Raw genomic sequence first — 17,393 nt, forward strand, 5'->3', positions numbered from 1 at the left:
TTTTTTTTTTTTCCTTTTCCACTCCTATCAAACTTTACTTATTATTCGTTCATTAATTAAACGAATTTTAATCTAATTATAAGTTGGTTTATCAATCAGTGGTAAACCATGTTAATCATGATTAGTGGACCTTTGAGAAATTTAATAATCAAAAATAATAAAGATATAAAAAATAAATAAATACTTATATAATTTAAAGTAATGCGTTTCTTCCATCAAGTAGTGAAGCCAAATAATTAGAATGGCAATAAATGCAAATCTTAGACTTGTTTTCGTGATGAATTATGAAGTATTTTATGAGACACCATAATAACAAAAATATATATACGTGTGTGTGTATATATATATATGTGAGACCTGTTTAGATTAGTCTCATAAGTTGCACAAATTTGTGTTAAGGTTCACCTTTTAAACAAATCAAAAATTAAATTAAATTAAAAATTCCCATTATAACATCACTAATAATAATGACTCAGTGGCTAGTGCCTCCGGCCCGACTTCGACTCTTTGCACCTGTTAATCTTAAAAAAAATAATAATAATAATAGGTCTATTCTTCTCGATCAAGATTTCTTAATGCTTCTGTCCAGAATTTAAATCAAATTCGAATCAAAGAGCCCTGCAACAAGATCTCACTAAACTCTGAGTTGATTGGTATTGGGCCATTGGCATACACAAATTACAATCTTTTAGAGGGTAAGAGTTTCTATATATTTAAATAACATAGTAGTTTTAAAATTTTTATTTGTTACATTACTAGTATTATTTTTTATTTTATTTTATTTCGATACTGAATAACACAGGGTTTAAGAGTGTGTTTCTTCAAAATCTGCTTTAACCATCTTCAGAGCTCCTTCACATTCGAGAAACGTCAAAGCGAGCGATACGAGTTCTCTCTCTCTCATCTCAACTTTCTCGAACAATGGCTAGGGTTCCGAGCAAGCACGGTCGCGATCAAGCTCTGGTATCTCTCTATCCGATATCTGTTCTTTAGATTCACTCGTAACATTCATTCTCGATTGGAAAATTTTGTTCTCAATTGTTGGTTGTTGTTGCCATGATCATCGTTGTCATTATTATTGTTATTGTAATTTTTATTGTTTTCTAAGGTTACAAAAAATGTTGTATCAGCAATCAAATGGAGCGATTTTTCTTATTACTATTATTTAGTGAAAGAACTCGTGAATTTCTGCTGCTAATTTGAATACTGAGAATGGTGCAAGGATGAGTTTCTTTTATTTTTGGTCTTGTAGCAGTTTCCTAATTTCGGAATTGGTAGTAATTGATTATACCACTTATATTTAAAATTTGTAATTTTTTTTAGTGAATGGAATTTAAGTTTTGTTCATTATTTCAGATTATTGATGAAATGTTTTAGGATGACTGGTCTTAGTTTCTGGTATGTGAGAGAACTAAGTTGGCTATTTTGCGTGTTACTAAAACCTTGCATGTCAGTGGTCGAAAAACAAATACAAGGAGTGTTTTTTCTTGGTTTATTTTTTTTTCATTTCCCTTTTTTTTTTTTTTTTTACCACCGACCAGGATTTCGAGGGGTTTTTGAACGACTTGCAGGATTGGGAGCTGTCGCGCCAGGACAAAGACAAGAAACTGAAACCTGAGGCTACTGGCAAGCAAAAGTTGGTAATTATTTAACCCTCAAAATTTTTAACATTCATGATGACTCTTAATTTCCAAACAAGGAATCGAGATTGCTCTTGGGAAGGGAAAATTTTAGTTATATTATTACCCACATAAATTTCTATGTTTGTTGCAACTTGCAAAGCTTCATCTTGGAAACTGGAATCGTGAACTGGACTAAATAGATGTAGAGCTTTCTTCTGTTTAAATTTCATGAAGCTTATATATTTGCAGCTAGTTCCTCACAGTGTAGAATGGAAATTTTAGTTTGTGGAAATTTGTAAGTTCGAAGTTCAATCTGTTCTTTTGGTGCCGCTAACAAAGTATCTTGATTTTGTGTATCCCATATGAAGGTTTGCATTTTAGAGAATAAAAAGGGTATATTTGAAGTTCTTATGAAGCTAATCTTGTCAACAGCGTATTTAATTTTGTATATCAATACCCATTATATCCCAGGAGCGCCCTATGCAAAGGGGTGGCGTGAGTAATGCAAATCAGAAGATTGGAATGACCAGTGAGGACAAAAGAATTATGGGGAAAACATCCTCTGCTGATTATTCAAGTACTGCAAGACATGATTACTCGGGAAATCTTGATTCAATCGGCAATTTTTCAAGCAGTTTCATGACTGAAGAGAGTTCTCCTGATGCTGCTTCAGAGAAAGAGCTGGTATGTTGTTTTTTTTTTTTTTAGAGATAGAATTTTAATGATTCGAGATGTTATGGCACGACCAGGTCATTGAAACATGGATACTATGTCAAATTACAGGGTAACGAGTATTTCAAGCAAAAGAAGTTTAAAGAAGCAATTGACTGCTATTCTAGGAGCATTGCACTATCACCAACAGCAGTAGCTTATGCAAATAGAGCTATGGCTTATCTTAAAATCAAGAGGCAAGTTCCTCTTCTCTTTTTCTGTTCTGATTTATTTTTTTTATTTATTGACATGAAATTGATGTAAATTGAGATACAATGAAGAAAATTGTTAATTCTTCCGGCAAATTTTCAATCTCAGAGACATTTTAAGGGTACCTGGTATATATTAAGCATACAAAACTCCTTTTACACGATTCAAATGGTTAACACTAAAATTTTAAGCTAGCTTTATTGCTTTTCTATAGAAGCTAGCTCTCTTCATGACCGAGAATCATCCCCATGAAACAAAGAATAACACCCTAGAGGAATTTAGCTTTTGTCAACAATTTACACTTACGCACGCAGCTGCCTTTGCCACCATATCTAAAATCTGATCCCCACAAGAAAGGACACTGATATGATATGATCAGCTGACATGATCAACTAATTTTCAACCATCTTAGTCAAATGAAGACTCCATTTGGTAGGAAAGCTGGAAAATTGAGAGGAAGGGGACGTAGAGGGATGGAAAGTTTACCTCTGACAAAAAATAGATTCCTTTCCTCTTTTTGTTTGATTCAGCGGCAAAGAATGGACAAAGAGAAAATTTACACTATTTCAAAGCCACCATGTTTGGACTTTTTATAGTGAAGAGAAAATATGCCATACCCTGCCACATTGTTACTCAATAGGATTCCTTTTTATTTTTCTCCTTACATTCATTTACTTATTTTTTGCTAATATCAGCATCATGAGATGAAATTGTGATCAATTAGAGGCACCCATGCTCTCCATCTTCTGAAATTTGAAAATCCGCTAGCCTATGCTTTTAGACAACGACCCCACCCCCCCCCCCCCCCCCTCCTTTTTTTTTTGTAATTTTTAGTTGTCTCAATGAGATCACTTGAATATAAATATTTATCATTCCATAACTTCACAGATTCAACTTTTTGTTCACCCAAATAGTTGGGAAAAACGCTTTGTTGAGTTTAGCTATCTCTACAGATGCTTTGACCTCAACCTGCCACAAATCATTATAATGTGAAGGCTGCCAGTGACGACCACATAATGTTTATATTTATGGATTTATGAGCCTTACATATTGCTTTACCTTCTAATGAACGAGGCTCTTAAAAGCAAATTCCATCTACATGAAGCCTAAGATATTATTTTCCTTCTTTTGATTTTAATCAAGTCTTATATATATATATATATATATATTATATATATATATATCTTCTTTTTAATTAGATTCCAAGAGGCTGAGGATGACTGTACAGAGGCCTTAAATTTGGATGATCGTTACATTAAAGCATATTCACGCCGAGCAACAGCTAGAAAAGAACTTGGGAAACTTAAAGAATCCATTGAGGGTATGTTAAATTACTGTGTTATGTATTTTTGTTGTTGAACTTGTAAAGGGAATGAATCCGTTTAAATCATTTCAGTATTTTTTTATTTGTCTGATATATTAAGTTTAGCTTACTACAGATGCTGAGTTTGCACTGAGATTGGAGCCTCAGAACCAAGAGATTAAAAAGCAGTATGCTGAATCCAAATCTTTATATGAGAAGGTAAGCATCGCGTAGTTTCTGTGTTCATGCTTTTGCTTCTAGTTGTGGCGTAAAGCCTACTAATAGGGATCCCATCTTGGGGATTTTCGTGTACCTTAAGATGTGTTATACATACCGCAGTATAAGATCATTGGAGATTTGTGATTAGCGATGACCAGTGATAACCTGTATGCATATAGTATCTGACTTCGTGTGATAATAAATTGTTTGTATTTAGTGATAAACCTGGGTATATAACTCTATGTTTTAGAAGTATTGTAGAGATCATATTATCCCAATAATTTTTATAATGCATCAAGCTAGTTGACACCTCATTCTTTTAGGCATCTTTATGTAGAGCATTAACAGGCATTTGCTTCAATTATGGATGCACAGTCGAACTTTGTGATCTTAAAACAAAATGAACTACAACCCAATGTGTTGGTTGTTGGTACTTGCCCAATATAGTGTTTTTCTTTGGTCATGGAAATTATCCGCTAGTATAACTGTCACGCCCCAAAATCCTAAATACATGAACTCTTGTCTCGTATTAAGATTTGGCATGACTTTCTTTACACAACCACAACCTTACAATAAAAATAATTAAATAAAGAAGTAGTTGTAAACCACCCTCTAATTTATTAAATCGATACAACCATAATATCAAACAACCTTGTCAAAAATAATCCATGATAATTGGACAAAATGAACTAACTCTCAAAAAAAATATCGTCATTCTTATTACAATGCGAAAATTGAACTAAACCAAAGAATACGACAAACAAGCCAAATTCCATCACCATCATGTAATCTCATCACGTTCCTACTCAACGTGTACCTGAAATGTGATAATGGGGTGAGCTCACAAGCTCAGCAATGAATGCTAAACACAATTATCGTTCAGCAAATTAACCTTACCTTATATTCCTGTATATATAAGCAACTCAAATAAGTTCATTATTCAAATGTGTATAACCCAGTTAATTATAAACTTAATAAATAACCATCTTTTATTTTTAATAAATCGGCATATCTCACATGAGCCCCGGGCTCCCGTCCAATAAAATGGTGTGAATCTTATAGTCCCTGACTACCAAAAACACACGTGTGGCTGGATTGTACGTCTACTCCCCAGATGATCCCTGATCACGTCCACACAATAAGGGCTCATTAGACCCATTGCCATAATAAAAGGGTAGTGCACTCCCAAATAAGTAGGTCCCTGACCATACCCAGGAGTCATCATAGGGTCAGTCCCTGAATGCCCTCCGACTAATCCAAACTCATCATTATTAATTATGGTGAATTATGAGAAACATTATTAATTAATAATATAAATTAATAAGTAATACAACCAAACACACTTTTAATTTAAAACAGAACCCTAAAGACCTAACTAGTGGGAGTACAAAATTTCTAGACATAGCCTATCCTTAGATACATGACCCTGCAAAATTTCAAAATCTATCGCTTAATAGTTTTTCCGTACTCCCTGTCTTTGTATTGAAAAAATAATACTTTTTCAAACAGTTCACATATGATAAAAATAATATTGTGAAAAATATCATAATTTTTGGAACATTAATAATATATTTCCCTAATTTATTTCTAATTCTAAATCAGTTTAAATTATTAAATAAAAATAAATAAATAAATAATTTCTGATGGACAAAGAAATGGTCTAACATTTAGATCTTGACTAATGGACCACACAGCCTAACTCGTTGGCCAACTGCTCACACCCTAGTCCAAACACGCCCCATACACCATCCAATGGCCCAATGCGGGTGAAATCAAAACACCCAAAATGAGTCTTCCACCAGTTTAAATTATTCTTTCCAGGAGCTCAACCAGCAACTTCTAAGTTGTGTTTCCAACCATGCATAACCAAGTCCAAATCCACTTTGTTAAATACAGGTCATCCCACAATCATGGATTATTTATTGCTTAATTTATTAACATACACATGAGAATTAATTTATGAAACTAGTCTAAACACCATAATTTTTTAATCCCAAAATAACGATCTCCAAGACCCAGTACTAATGACTACACCACTGCCATATACCAACGTACCCACATAAATCCCTCTTTGACTGAAACTCTACAAGAATTTCCTTCCTATAAATATATAACTACCACATGAAGACTACTTTACTTCAAACAGTCCACACATAAACACACGCACATACATCTATATATATATATATTTACATTAGATCAGATTTGTCATTAATCAAAACTTAAAGTTAAGATTATATGAAATTTTATATACTCAAATACAAATATACTTAAAGGTTCACGCATCTTAATTATAACCAAAGTAACTCTACAAATTACATACATGCATTCATTCTCAAACATGTAAATATAGATACATTCATATATAAATCATTATTATTACTATAAATTATAACAATGAAATAAACTAAATTTCATATTCAACCAATAAACATTTTTCGTAAGAAATGTAAAGACTCTTAAGATTACTTGATTAAATACAACTACTCATGCAACCAATATATATTGTATTCTTAATCAGTAACTTGCAACAACATATTAAATATGCTAAAATATACATCTTTTAAGAAGTTACGAATATATATAGAACTACAATGCAAGATTAACTTGCCTGGGATAATAATTAATTCTTCCTTCCTACGCGAATTCCAGATTATCGTTCCTTCCCTCGGCTACTGCAGAAAGACACGACGTCAGATCACTCTCTCTAGGTCTCCGTCCTATCACGCTGTATCGTGCTAATATTATTATTATTTTTTTAAAATAAATCCTCGTAGAACTGATACAACGTGAAAATATAAAGGATAAATATAACTGCATTTGAGATAACCTAGGACTCTTATTTAAAGTTTTAAATTTTAAAAGAAAAACTCTATTATCTCTACTATCACATTAAAATACTAAATACTAAATAATAAAGATAATGTACGAAATTTTAGGGTTTTACAATAACACTATGGTTGGGTTGTCATTATGAGCTGTGAAATGTGTACAATGTTGTGACCAATTTAAGATGTGTGTATCGTTTTTTTTTTTTTTTTCCCTAGGTGATGTGTATGTCAGTTGAATATACTGATAGGTGATGTGCAAGTCAGGTGATGTCTTCCCTTTTTATCTTTGTGTGTGTGTGTGTGTGTGTGTTCTGTTTGGGGTTTGATAGAATATAGAGTAGTTGTTGGAGAGATTAGTGGAGAAACACAAGTCTTGCTTTTATCTACTCCCCACATAGCTATTGGCATTTGGCTTCTGTTAGATTCAATAGGATGCTCCTTGCTTTTGCTTCTTCCAAAGTTATATCAAGAGGATACCTATCAAAACATTTCCTCTATGTTTATTATTATTATTAGTATTAATGTTACAGTTCTTTTCATTTACGTCAGCTCAATCCTTAGTCCTTAAACCAATTTCTCCAGGAGATTTTTAGGAAGGCATCTGGAGCTTTTAAAAGTTCAAAAGGAGTACAAAGTGCAGGAAAGCCAAAGGTGGGAGTGAATGGACATGTTCAACCTGTCTCAAGTGGTTCTCCAAGGACTAGAGTGGCTCCAATTCAGGAGGATCTTACTGAGGTGTTATTTCATAAATGCTTGAAGTTTTCCATTTTATTTGGAGGTTTTTGTTTGATTATGATAAATTTATAAATACGGAAGAAGGTGAAGTTAGTGGAGCTTCCTGCATCATCTTCTGTGTTGCATTCCATCACTATGTCCTACTTATCTTTGACAAATTGCCTGAAAATTATCTCTTTTGATTTGACAAAAGTTGAGATCCTTTTTAAACAAATGGGAAAGTCAGGGAGTGCATGGCAAGGCTTATGTGCCATCACCGAGCTTTGTGCATTAGGGTTTTAGCATCTAAAATGCAGCATTTTGCCCTCTGTTTTGTTAAAACATTGGTTTGAATAGATTGTATTTTGGTAAATGGTTTTCATTATAAATCAATGGAAGTTAACTGAATGGGATGAATATTGGACATACTTTCCCCTAGAATAATGAAAACTGAAACTACTACCTCTCTATCTCTCCCCCATCCCCCTCCCCTTCCCCTTTCTCTCTTTCTCCTTTGGAGTATGCAGTTTGTTGCACCATTTCATTTTATATTTTATTTTTTGAAATTTTATACTCTGTTGGCAGGGCATCGGTAGACAAGCTCCTGTGGATACATCTGTGTCTATAGAGGACTCTACTAGTAATAATATGATAACCGATGGAGAGAAAGGAGCTGTTTCTCATGAAGGGGGCATCCAAAACTCCTTGGAGATTGTTAAGGTCTTTTCACGAGATCCTTGCTTAATTGCTTGTATATTTTCAGTTAGTTTGAGAGGAATGCTAGTTTCTCCTGAGGTTTTTTTCATGAAAATCAACTATTTCCAAAAGCTACCCTCACAAGTTCAGACACTGTATGTGTAAATGCGTGCCTTGTGCACACACAACCACCCTGCCAACATGCACTCCTATTCATGGATGACTATATTAGCCTTGTTAAATATTGGCCGACCTTTTGAGTGGACCACAACTCTGTTTTTTAGCATCCTGGAAATTATTATCCCAAAGTAATGAGGGCACAATGTTTATGCCTGAAAGTTGTTATTTAGGGTGCCAACGTGAGATTTGGTTTATTCCCATGGATCATTAGAGGCTTTGAAGCTAAGTTGGTCAATATTACTTTTGGGTTACTTTAGGACTTCTTGGATTGCTGTTGGATCCAATTCAAGGTTCTTTTGCGCTTTATTTCTCTCTGTTTTTGTGCAATCAGATTGTTGTTTCACAGCACTAATCACCCATGGTTGTAACAAACAAAAATCACATGACTAAAATTGGGAATTTAACTCCTAATTATTATATGCAAATAGCAGCTATTTGATGTACGAGGAGTTATATAGATGCGGACGACCAAGAAAGAGTAATCTTTCCTCCCTATTTTGTCTAAGCATGCTGCAGTCATTTCATGACACCCATCTATTAGATTTTTTGTGCTGAGTGTAAACCTTGTCCACCAGTTATAAGTTTATGTATAAGTCTGATATATGATCTTTACAAGTGTCTGTAGAACTTCTGTTCTAGAATCAGCAAATGGGGTCGTGGAAGACTCTTAAAATTTGTGTGGAAATATTTTTAACTTGTCAAATTGTTGAATGTTTATTTAACAAGAAACACTCAAATACTGCATTGTGGGAAATACGGAATCCTGTAGTTTTCCATTTTTTTATGTTGATTGTTCCTCTTCTGACTCTCTTTCTGTGCTTTTCAACCCTTGTTGACTGTTTTTACTGTTGGTCCTAAACAGAAAAATCAAAGAACTGGCAAACAAGAATTAATGGCATCATTGGAAGAGCTTGCTTCTCGAGCAGCTTCTCGGGCTAATGCTGAAGCTGCAAAAAACATCACGCCACCAAATTCTGCTTATCAATTTGAGGTTTCTTGGCGAGGACTTTCTGGTGACCGTGCACTACAGACTCGCTTATTGATGGTTGGCGATACTGTCCTTGTTTTTCTTTTTTCAGCAGTGATTAAATTTTGGATACTTTATTATTATTTTTCCTAACTGGATACTTTATTCAAGTATGCATATAATAATTTATATTGTGTGGTACTTGTAGACTTTTCTCTCTCTCAATTTGTCACTGGCAGCACCTTAATTTGACAAATGCCTATTTAGTTAAGGCCTGTTTGGAACGCTTTTTGTTTTTATCGGGTACTATAGAAAATGTTTTGTTTGGCATAGTGCCGAAACATTTCGTGAATAGTGGCCAAAAATCGAAACACCAAATTGGTATTTTTACATGTTTCAGCACTATAGCAACGGGTACTGTAGTGATGAACAGTTTTTTTTTTTATTTTTTTTTTTAAAAATTATTTATTTTATTTTTTAAAAAAACTCTTAAATAATATTCTAAACTAACCATTATATTTTCCAAACTCGCAACACTTTTTTACCAAACATGCTTTCATGTTTTTGCTTCCCAAAATCTTGCAACAAAATGATGTTACCAAACATACTTCCGATTACTATTCAAAACACTGCACAACAAAACATTTGTTTTGGGTTAAAATAAAAACGCAAAAACAAAACACGTACCAAACAGGGCCTTACCAGTCCAACATTGCATGAACCTGATCCTAACCGCCCATTATCTTGGTTGGTCTCAGAACACCAATGACTAGATTGTTGAAAACTAATGTGGTTTTTCTTGTGACGGGGAACCTTTAAACAGCGTGTCTGTTCATTTAATAGCACTAACAGTGAAAACATGCACTTTGAAATTGAAAATTTGGACTTCACTATTTTGGCTAGTGTTTTTTTTCTTGTTTCCTCTTTCCTTTTCCTGAATGGGGTTGATTTTGTAAAAGATTTTAGCTAGTATTCTTCTAATGCATTTTTTTTTTGCTTTTCTTTCCTTTTCCCGAATGGGGTTGATTTGTAAAATATTTTGGCTAGTATTCTTCTAATACTGTTTTTTTTTTTTTTTTTGCATGTTTAGACTATATCACCAGTTGCATTACCACGGATATTTAAGAATGCCTTGTCTGCTCCGTTACTAATTGACATTATTAAGTGCATCGCCACATTTTTCAGGTTAGTACATGTCCTTTTTCCCCCCTGATGATCCCGTTTGAGATTTCTAATTTCTATTTAAGCTTAATGAAGTTTTTAATGCCCTCTTGGTTTATCTCTTTGGCAGTGAAGAAATGGATTTGGCTATCAAATATTTAGAAAATTTGACCAAAGTGTCAAGATTTGACATGCTCATCATGTGTCTTTCATCCAATGACCGGGCTGGTATGTTTACACAAATTACTCCTCCCGATGTTAAAATTTTAATAAAGAGATAGTATGGCATCTGTGTTAGTATCCAAGGATGCAGGGTTTTCAGCACAATACCCGTTAGTAGTACTTTCAATGTGAAGGAACAAGAGAGAACAAAGTACAGGATAAATATGTAACATACAAATTGAATGACACTTTCATGTATATCGGTTCCACTATCTGACCATGCATGTGTGGTTCTTACACAACCCTCCTCCAAATTATTGTCATTTTTCCTTGTGAAAAGCATAGGGTAAGTTTATGAGGATGTTTGCACATATGAAAAACCATTGAGGCTGACAGTTGGTACTATGGAGTCGGGAGTGCTGAAAGATGAAACACGGGTTCCCTAGGTGGCTGGGTGCTTCCACTGTCTTTGACCATTGCCCGTTATAGTATTTTTATATCTTATTCAGGTTTTAACTATTTTGTATTTGAGTTCTTTTTTTTTTAATATTTACATAAAGAGGCAAGAGTTATCCCACTTGGCAAACATCAATACCGAAAATGAAATGGTGTTAGGTGATTGGTACATCAAAAGCTTAGCTGAGATAAATACACATGGGCACAGAAATGCCACGCTGGTTGTTTCTTTACGATGCCATGTCTTCATACATAGTAGGAAATTGGAATTAACAGTTTCAAGTGTGTAGATGTTTCAGGGTTCCAATCACACAAATTATGGTGGAAAATGATAGAAACCTGGTAATCTGACTTGGATTTCCATCTAAACAGATCTTGTCAAGATATGGGATGAAGAATTTTGTAGCAAGGCAGCCTCAACTGTGTACTCGGGTATTCTTGCTGAACTGCGCCCAAGATACGGCCTTAAAGAATGATATGGGAGTGCGCTTCAGATTGGTATGAAACCGCAAATGTTTTGTCATTTCTGAATCATACTCCTTGTAAATCAGTTAATGTAAAATGCTATAAGATGTTAAACTCTACCAACTATCCAATTTTAAAGCACTTTTTTACTGAGGTATTCAAAATTTCTTCTCCTTTAGGTTCCTTTATGAGATATATTTCATTGTATACAAAATAAGGCATACATATTTGACATATTTGATCTGATATTCAAAAAGAGTATGGATAGAACATGTATCACTAGCTACGGTACACGAGAAGAAAACCATTTGTGGTATTGGTTGAGATGGCACTAGTGCTGGGCATTGAATTTGGAAGTTTTGTCCATGATGATATCTTGAATAAATTGGAAGATTGTGGAAGTTGATGGATATGGATGTCCGAAAGGAAGGATGAACCCTTCGGTGCGTTGTATTGTTGTACTCCACTTTCTTGGACCATTATTTTGAACGGCACGACTGGTTTTGGTTTGGTGCTAGGTACCTATTGAAGTGTGGAGGTCTGTACTGGTGGGAGAAAATAAACATGTCTCTGTAGACTTATGATGGTTGAGCCTCCTTGGTTTACACTCTGGTAATTGTTGCAAGTTTCACAATTCTTTACCCATCGTTTGGTTAAACTTACTGTTAATGTAACGACCCATTCCACCACATGGTATGATATTGTCCGCTTTAGATCTGAGTCCGCACGGTTTTATTCTTGGGCTTTATCCCAAAAGGCCTCATACCAATTGGAGATGACACACTTACATATACGCACTTCACCTTTCCTCTACCCAAGCGATGTGGGATTATGCACCCGTAGCTCGCCAATGTGGTAGTCTGTCAGTGTCTCTCGCACCCGCCCATGACACACCCGCCCATAAGGTCATCACAATCCATCCCCCTTAGAGGCCCGACGTCCCCGTCGGCACACTTCCGGCTGGGTCAGGCTCTGATACCATTTGTAACGACCCACTCCATCACATGCTATAATATTGTCCGCTTTGGGCCTGAGCCCGCACGGTTTTGCTCTTGAGTTTTATCCCAAAAGGCCTCATACCAATTGGAGATGACACACTTACATATAAGCACTTCACATTTCCTCTACCCAGGCGATGTGGGACTGTGCACCCGTAGCTCGCCAATGTAGTAGCCTGTCAGTGTCTTTCACACCCGCCCACGACACACCCTCCCACAAGGTCATCACAGTTAATGTTTACAACAATTTTTGGGATGGTGGCTTGTTTGATTATATGGGTCGCGAGCATCTAGCACCCCTAATTATATAACTCGTATAATTCTAGGTTCTGAAAATTTCCTAATGTTTATTTTAGGGGCGAACAAGGATCTTCCCTCATTCGACCATTAATAGAGCGATAAAAATATTAAAATGTCATTCTTACAATTAAAATAAAAATAATAAAAAATTCAGTCAATGTAAAATGATTATTATGGTCTTTATTAAATAAATTCAGTTGAAAAAGGGTATTTTTTATATTTAATTTAATTAATTAGTTACGTGCAAGACCCATGATTTGTTAATGGTACTTTTTTTATTGTTGACTGTCAATTGTTAATGGTATTTTTCTAATTATTGATTGTCAATTCTAATTGTTGACTGCCAAAAAGTTATAGTTTGTAACATTTTTAACAGGGTTAAATGTAAAAAATCTCCCTGAATTATTGCCATATTGCAACTAACCTAGGGATGGCAACGGGGCGGGTTTGGAGCGGGTTTCTCTAAATTCCGCCCCACCCCTTTTAACTTTTGTCAAGTCCATGCCCGCCCCAAGACCCGCGACGGGTTGGATTTTCATATCCAACCCCGCCCCGTTCGGAAATACTGTGCCCCCGTGCCCGCCCCACTAACAAATTTTTTTCTCTCACTTTTTGGAACTTAAACTCCTACTATTTAAATGTGCAAAGCCTAGGAATGACACAACATAAATAAAATTATGTATTCTAATAAAAAATAATAATAATAACATGCACATAACATAATTCAGAGAACATAATAAACAAAAATAAAAGTTTAATACAACCAAATCACAAGAAGTTCTAAGCTCCAACTTCCACCATAACCAAAACAAAAGCAAATTTAATACCAAGTTTACATCCCAAATTAGGATTATAAGAGATGGGTAATTGGGTAAGCCGCTAAAATAACTTATTAATATATATATATATATATATATATATATATATATATATATATTAAATATAGTTATATGCGGGGCGGGGCGGGGCCTTTAGGATATGTATATTGAACCCTTACCCGCCCCATGACCCTCGACGGGTACAAAATTTGTATCCATGTCCGCCCCAACGGTATAACAAGTGTTCCCATATCCGTTATTAACGGGGCGGGACGGGGCGGGGCCCCGGCGGGGCGGTAAAAATTGACATACCTAAACTAACCCCCTTGAACTACAAAAAACTCTCTGAACTATATGAATTTGTTGCATTTCAGTCCATTCCGGCCCAAAAAAATGAAAAATCTGATTTACCCTTACTAAAACGACGTAGTTTTGAGAGTGTTTAAGTTAAGTGAATCAAATGACACATATACCCTTATTATTGTCTAGTCCCGGAATAGTGCTTAAGATGTAACCAAACAAGGCCAAATATATATGTATGTATCTATTGTTTTGTAAAGCCCAAACAAAATATACAGATCCAAAAAATGATAAAAAATAAAAATAAAAATAAAAATAAAATACAGATCCAAAATCGAGCAAGAGAGGCGAATAAAGCACGGACAGTGATGAGCTCGGTTGTGGGTGAACTGACAGTGGGCGAAAATGGATCTCTGGCGCAACGATGGAGGGCTCGGCGGTGAGAGGAACAGCCGACAAGGATAAATACGGGCTCGGCGGTTTCGGCTTTGGATGATGTCGAGGACTTAGCCACCATGGAGGGGTCGGCTGTGAAGAGGTCGGCTGATGAGGGCTCGGCCAACTGAGCAGAGAATTAAAGCTGAAGGACGACGGTGAGGAAAGGACGACAGTGAAACTGTGGCAGGCACGGTCGGCAGAGAGCCAGAGAGGGTCAAATTACGATGTTTGGATAGAAAAAGTTGGGATTTTCTCGAGAAAAAATTGGATATGTTTTCCTTTTTTGCTGGTCGGTTTGTTGGTAAACAGGGATTTGGGGTACGAATCGAGGGATCGGAACGAAGACTTGGAAACTCTGTTCATCGGAGTTTGGAAACTCCAATTTTGCAGGGCAATTCAGTTCATCGGAGTTTGCTATGTCGCCGGCAGAACAGTTTATGGGTTTGGTTTCGTATGTTTTTGTTCGCCGGAAGTTGCAGAGGTGAAACTTTATTGTTATTTGTTGTTGGCTGAAAGTTGCAGAGTTCAGTTCATCGGAGTTTGCTACGTCGTCGCGCGGCGAGCCTGCAATCAAAGACCGAACAACCCCGACATGTCTTAGTTAAAATGAACAGAAGTTCCAATAACAGAGCTATAGTAGCGAAACAATCCGGCAAGAGTGCAATTTCAGCGAAACCCATAACGAGACTGAGACCCAGTCCCGGTGACCATCCAGTGAGCTCCAAGACATGCGTGCGACTCCGGTGAACAAACGGTGAGCTCTGTTCATCTTCTTCCGGTAAACTTGGTCTGACCCAGCAGTGAGTTCCGGTCCGGCAGCCGAACATTTTGTTCGCCGTCCTACTCCTTTCTCTCTTGAGTCTCTAACCCTTTCTCTTTATTATTATATACATACAACGACCTACCCACCATCGCCGTCTATTCACTTTGGATGTGCTCGGGATGGCGACACTATACTGTAGCGACCCACCCAACACCACCGTCAATTTGATCATTGCTGCTGTAGGGGACGGGTTTGATGGAAAAGAAGGGTGTGTTTGGCTGTCCCATTTATAACCCATTTATAGGCTCAAATATGACTATTTGGTTATAAAAGTAACAAGGGCATTTTTGTCCTTTTATGTGAATAAGGGCATTCTGGTCCTTTACTTTAAACATCTTCATCACGTGATGACGTATGCCATCAAAACTTGCCAGATTCCAGCCGGATGGAGTTATCTGCAACAAAATTGAATAGTTTAAGGGGGTTAGTTGCAACTTTTGTAGTTCAGGAGAGTTAGTTGCTGATATGCCAATAGTGCAGGGTTTTTTTTTTGTATTCAACATTTTTTAATATTTTAAAGGAGTTATATATCCAAAGTAAAAGAGCGTGTGCTATTTGTTCAAAAAGTAAACTTTTGGGTGTTTTATATACTTAGCCCCCGTCTGTGTGTGTGTGTACATTTTTTATCAGCCCCTTAGCGTGGAAGAGATTATAAGGGCGGATTCAGGATTTCTGAATAGAGTGGACTAATTTTAGATTGGGCTAATTTGGGGTAGGTTAATATTACTATTTTATTTATTTTTTTATTTGGGCCTAGGTTAAAAGTAGTATAGTAATTTTTTTAATTTTTTATTTTTGATTGGGCTGAAGCCCACCTTTGCCCGCTCCGCCCTTGTTTGTATATTATTTATATAGTTAATGGTTGATGGAAATCATTTTGTTGTACTCTAAGCCAAAGCTTAATTAGTCGCTATTACCAACGCAAGGGAAATATATATAAACACAAGTCTGCTAATTGCTTCACATCCACGCTGATGTTTGCGTACGCAGTATTATATATACATATATATATATATATAGAGAGAGAGAGAGAGAGAGAGAGAGAGACTATACTAATCTTGCTAGTCAAACTGAGAATCAGGATGCTCTCCATTGAAGTTTACAACTTTAGAATGATAAATGAATGAACATCTTTATAACACATTAATTTCAATATGCAAAATTGCTTACTTTGAGAATGCAACCATTTTATTTTGTTATCGCATATTTAGTTGTGTTGCATGTGCGAGACAAAAATGTAAATACAAAAAATTGTATTTGAAAAGATTTAGGTAGGCTAGGTAAGATCCTTGGAGTAATATTTTACTCAAAACAGTCGAATTCCAATTATGCGTACTACTACAATTGATGAGTTAAATTGGGTTATCATGGGTTGTTCCCACTTTTTCCAGCATCCCTAAGTCAAAAACATTACTTGAAGACAACCAAATTTTAAAACTAATGTTCAATTTCAAGAATCCATGTTATCTTCTTGTCTGCTTCTTTATATAAAAACAAATCACTCGAATCTTTGAGATAGTTTATTTATCCTAGTCTTTTCCCCCAAATAAAAAAAAAAAAAAAAAAAACACAAAAACAAAACAAAACAATGGATACAATATTCTAAATTTTGGATTAGATTGGATTGTTTTATTATTATTATTATTATTTTATTGGCATTTGGTAATAAGTTTTTGTGGGAAGAGATTTTTACATAATCTGAGATTATATGTGAGGATATCAAAAATGATCTGGGCCGATACGATCCACATTGCTAAGAGCGGGTCCTGTAAAAGTTACCGCTCCGAACCAAGTCTTCGCTAGTCAGGCCCAGGACCAATAAATCATGTTGAAAGCCCGATTTCAAATAAAAGGAATTGAGCCCATAACCAAGAGGAACCAGAAGAATAGCCTAGTGCAAGGAGTTAATTAGAAAGTTTATTTATAATCGTCTATAAATGGACTAAAATTAAAGAAAAAAGGGATTAAAAAATATTTAAAGTGTAGAATTATTCTTTCTATATAAAAAACATCTTTCTT

The 17,393-nt window shown here is 35.5% G+C and overlaps 1 protein-coding gene across 4 annotated transcripts; it reads left to right on the forward strand.

The window, feature by feature from the left end:
• Nucleotides 1-820: 820 nt before the first annotated feature.
• Nucleotides 821-11,854, forward strand: LOC132299589 (uncharacterized). 4 transcript variants are annotated; one of them, XM_059796305.1, is made up of 12 exons: nt 821-963; nt 1,542-1,640; nt 2,094-2,306; nt 2,406-2,530; nt 3,743-3,864; nt 3,983-4,065; nt 7,479-7,631; nt 8,196-8,330; nt 9,349-9,531; nt 10,544-10,638; nt 10,745-10,842; nt 11,605-11,854. In XM_059796305.1, exons 1-12 carry the CDS (start codon nt 922-924, stop codon nt 11,706-11,708), a joined length of 1,452 nt encoding a protein of 483 aa, XP_059652288.1. In that variant the 5' UTR covers nt 821-921; the 3' UTR covers nt 11,709-11,854. The 4 variants fall into 4 exon arrangements, with proteins under 4 accessions (XP_059652288.1, XP_059652289.1, XP_059652290.1 ...); XM_059796306.1 differs by having other exon boundaries at nt 7,479-7,613; nt 8,193-8,330; XM_059796307.1 differs by having other exon boundaries at nt 1,572-1,640.
• Nucleotides 11,855-17,393: the final 5,539 nt, after the last annotated feature.

Source organism: Cornus florida, unplaced genomic scaffold (assembly GCF_030987335.1).
Source record: "Cornus florida cultivar Cherokee Brave unplaced genomic scaffold, ASM3098733v1 CherokeeBrave_3.0.0_Hap2_Chr03, whole genome shotgun sequence".
NCBI classification, from domain to species: Eukaryota; Viridiplantae; Streptophyta; class Magnoliopsida; order Cornales; family Cornaceae; genus Cornus; species Cornus florida.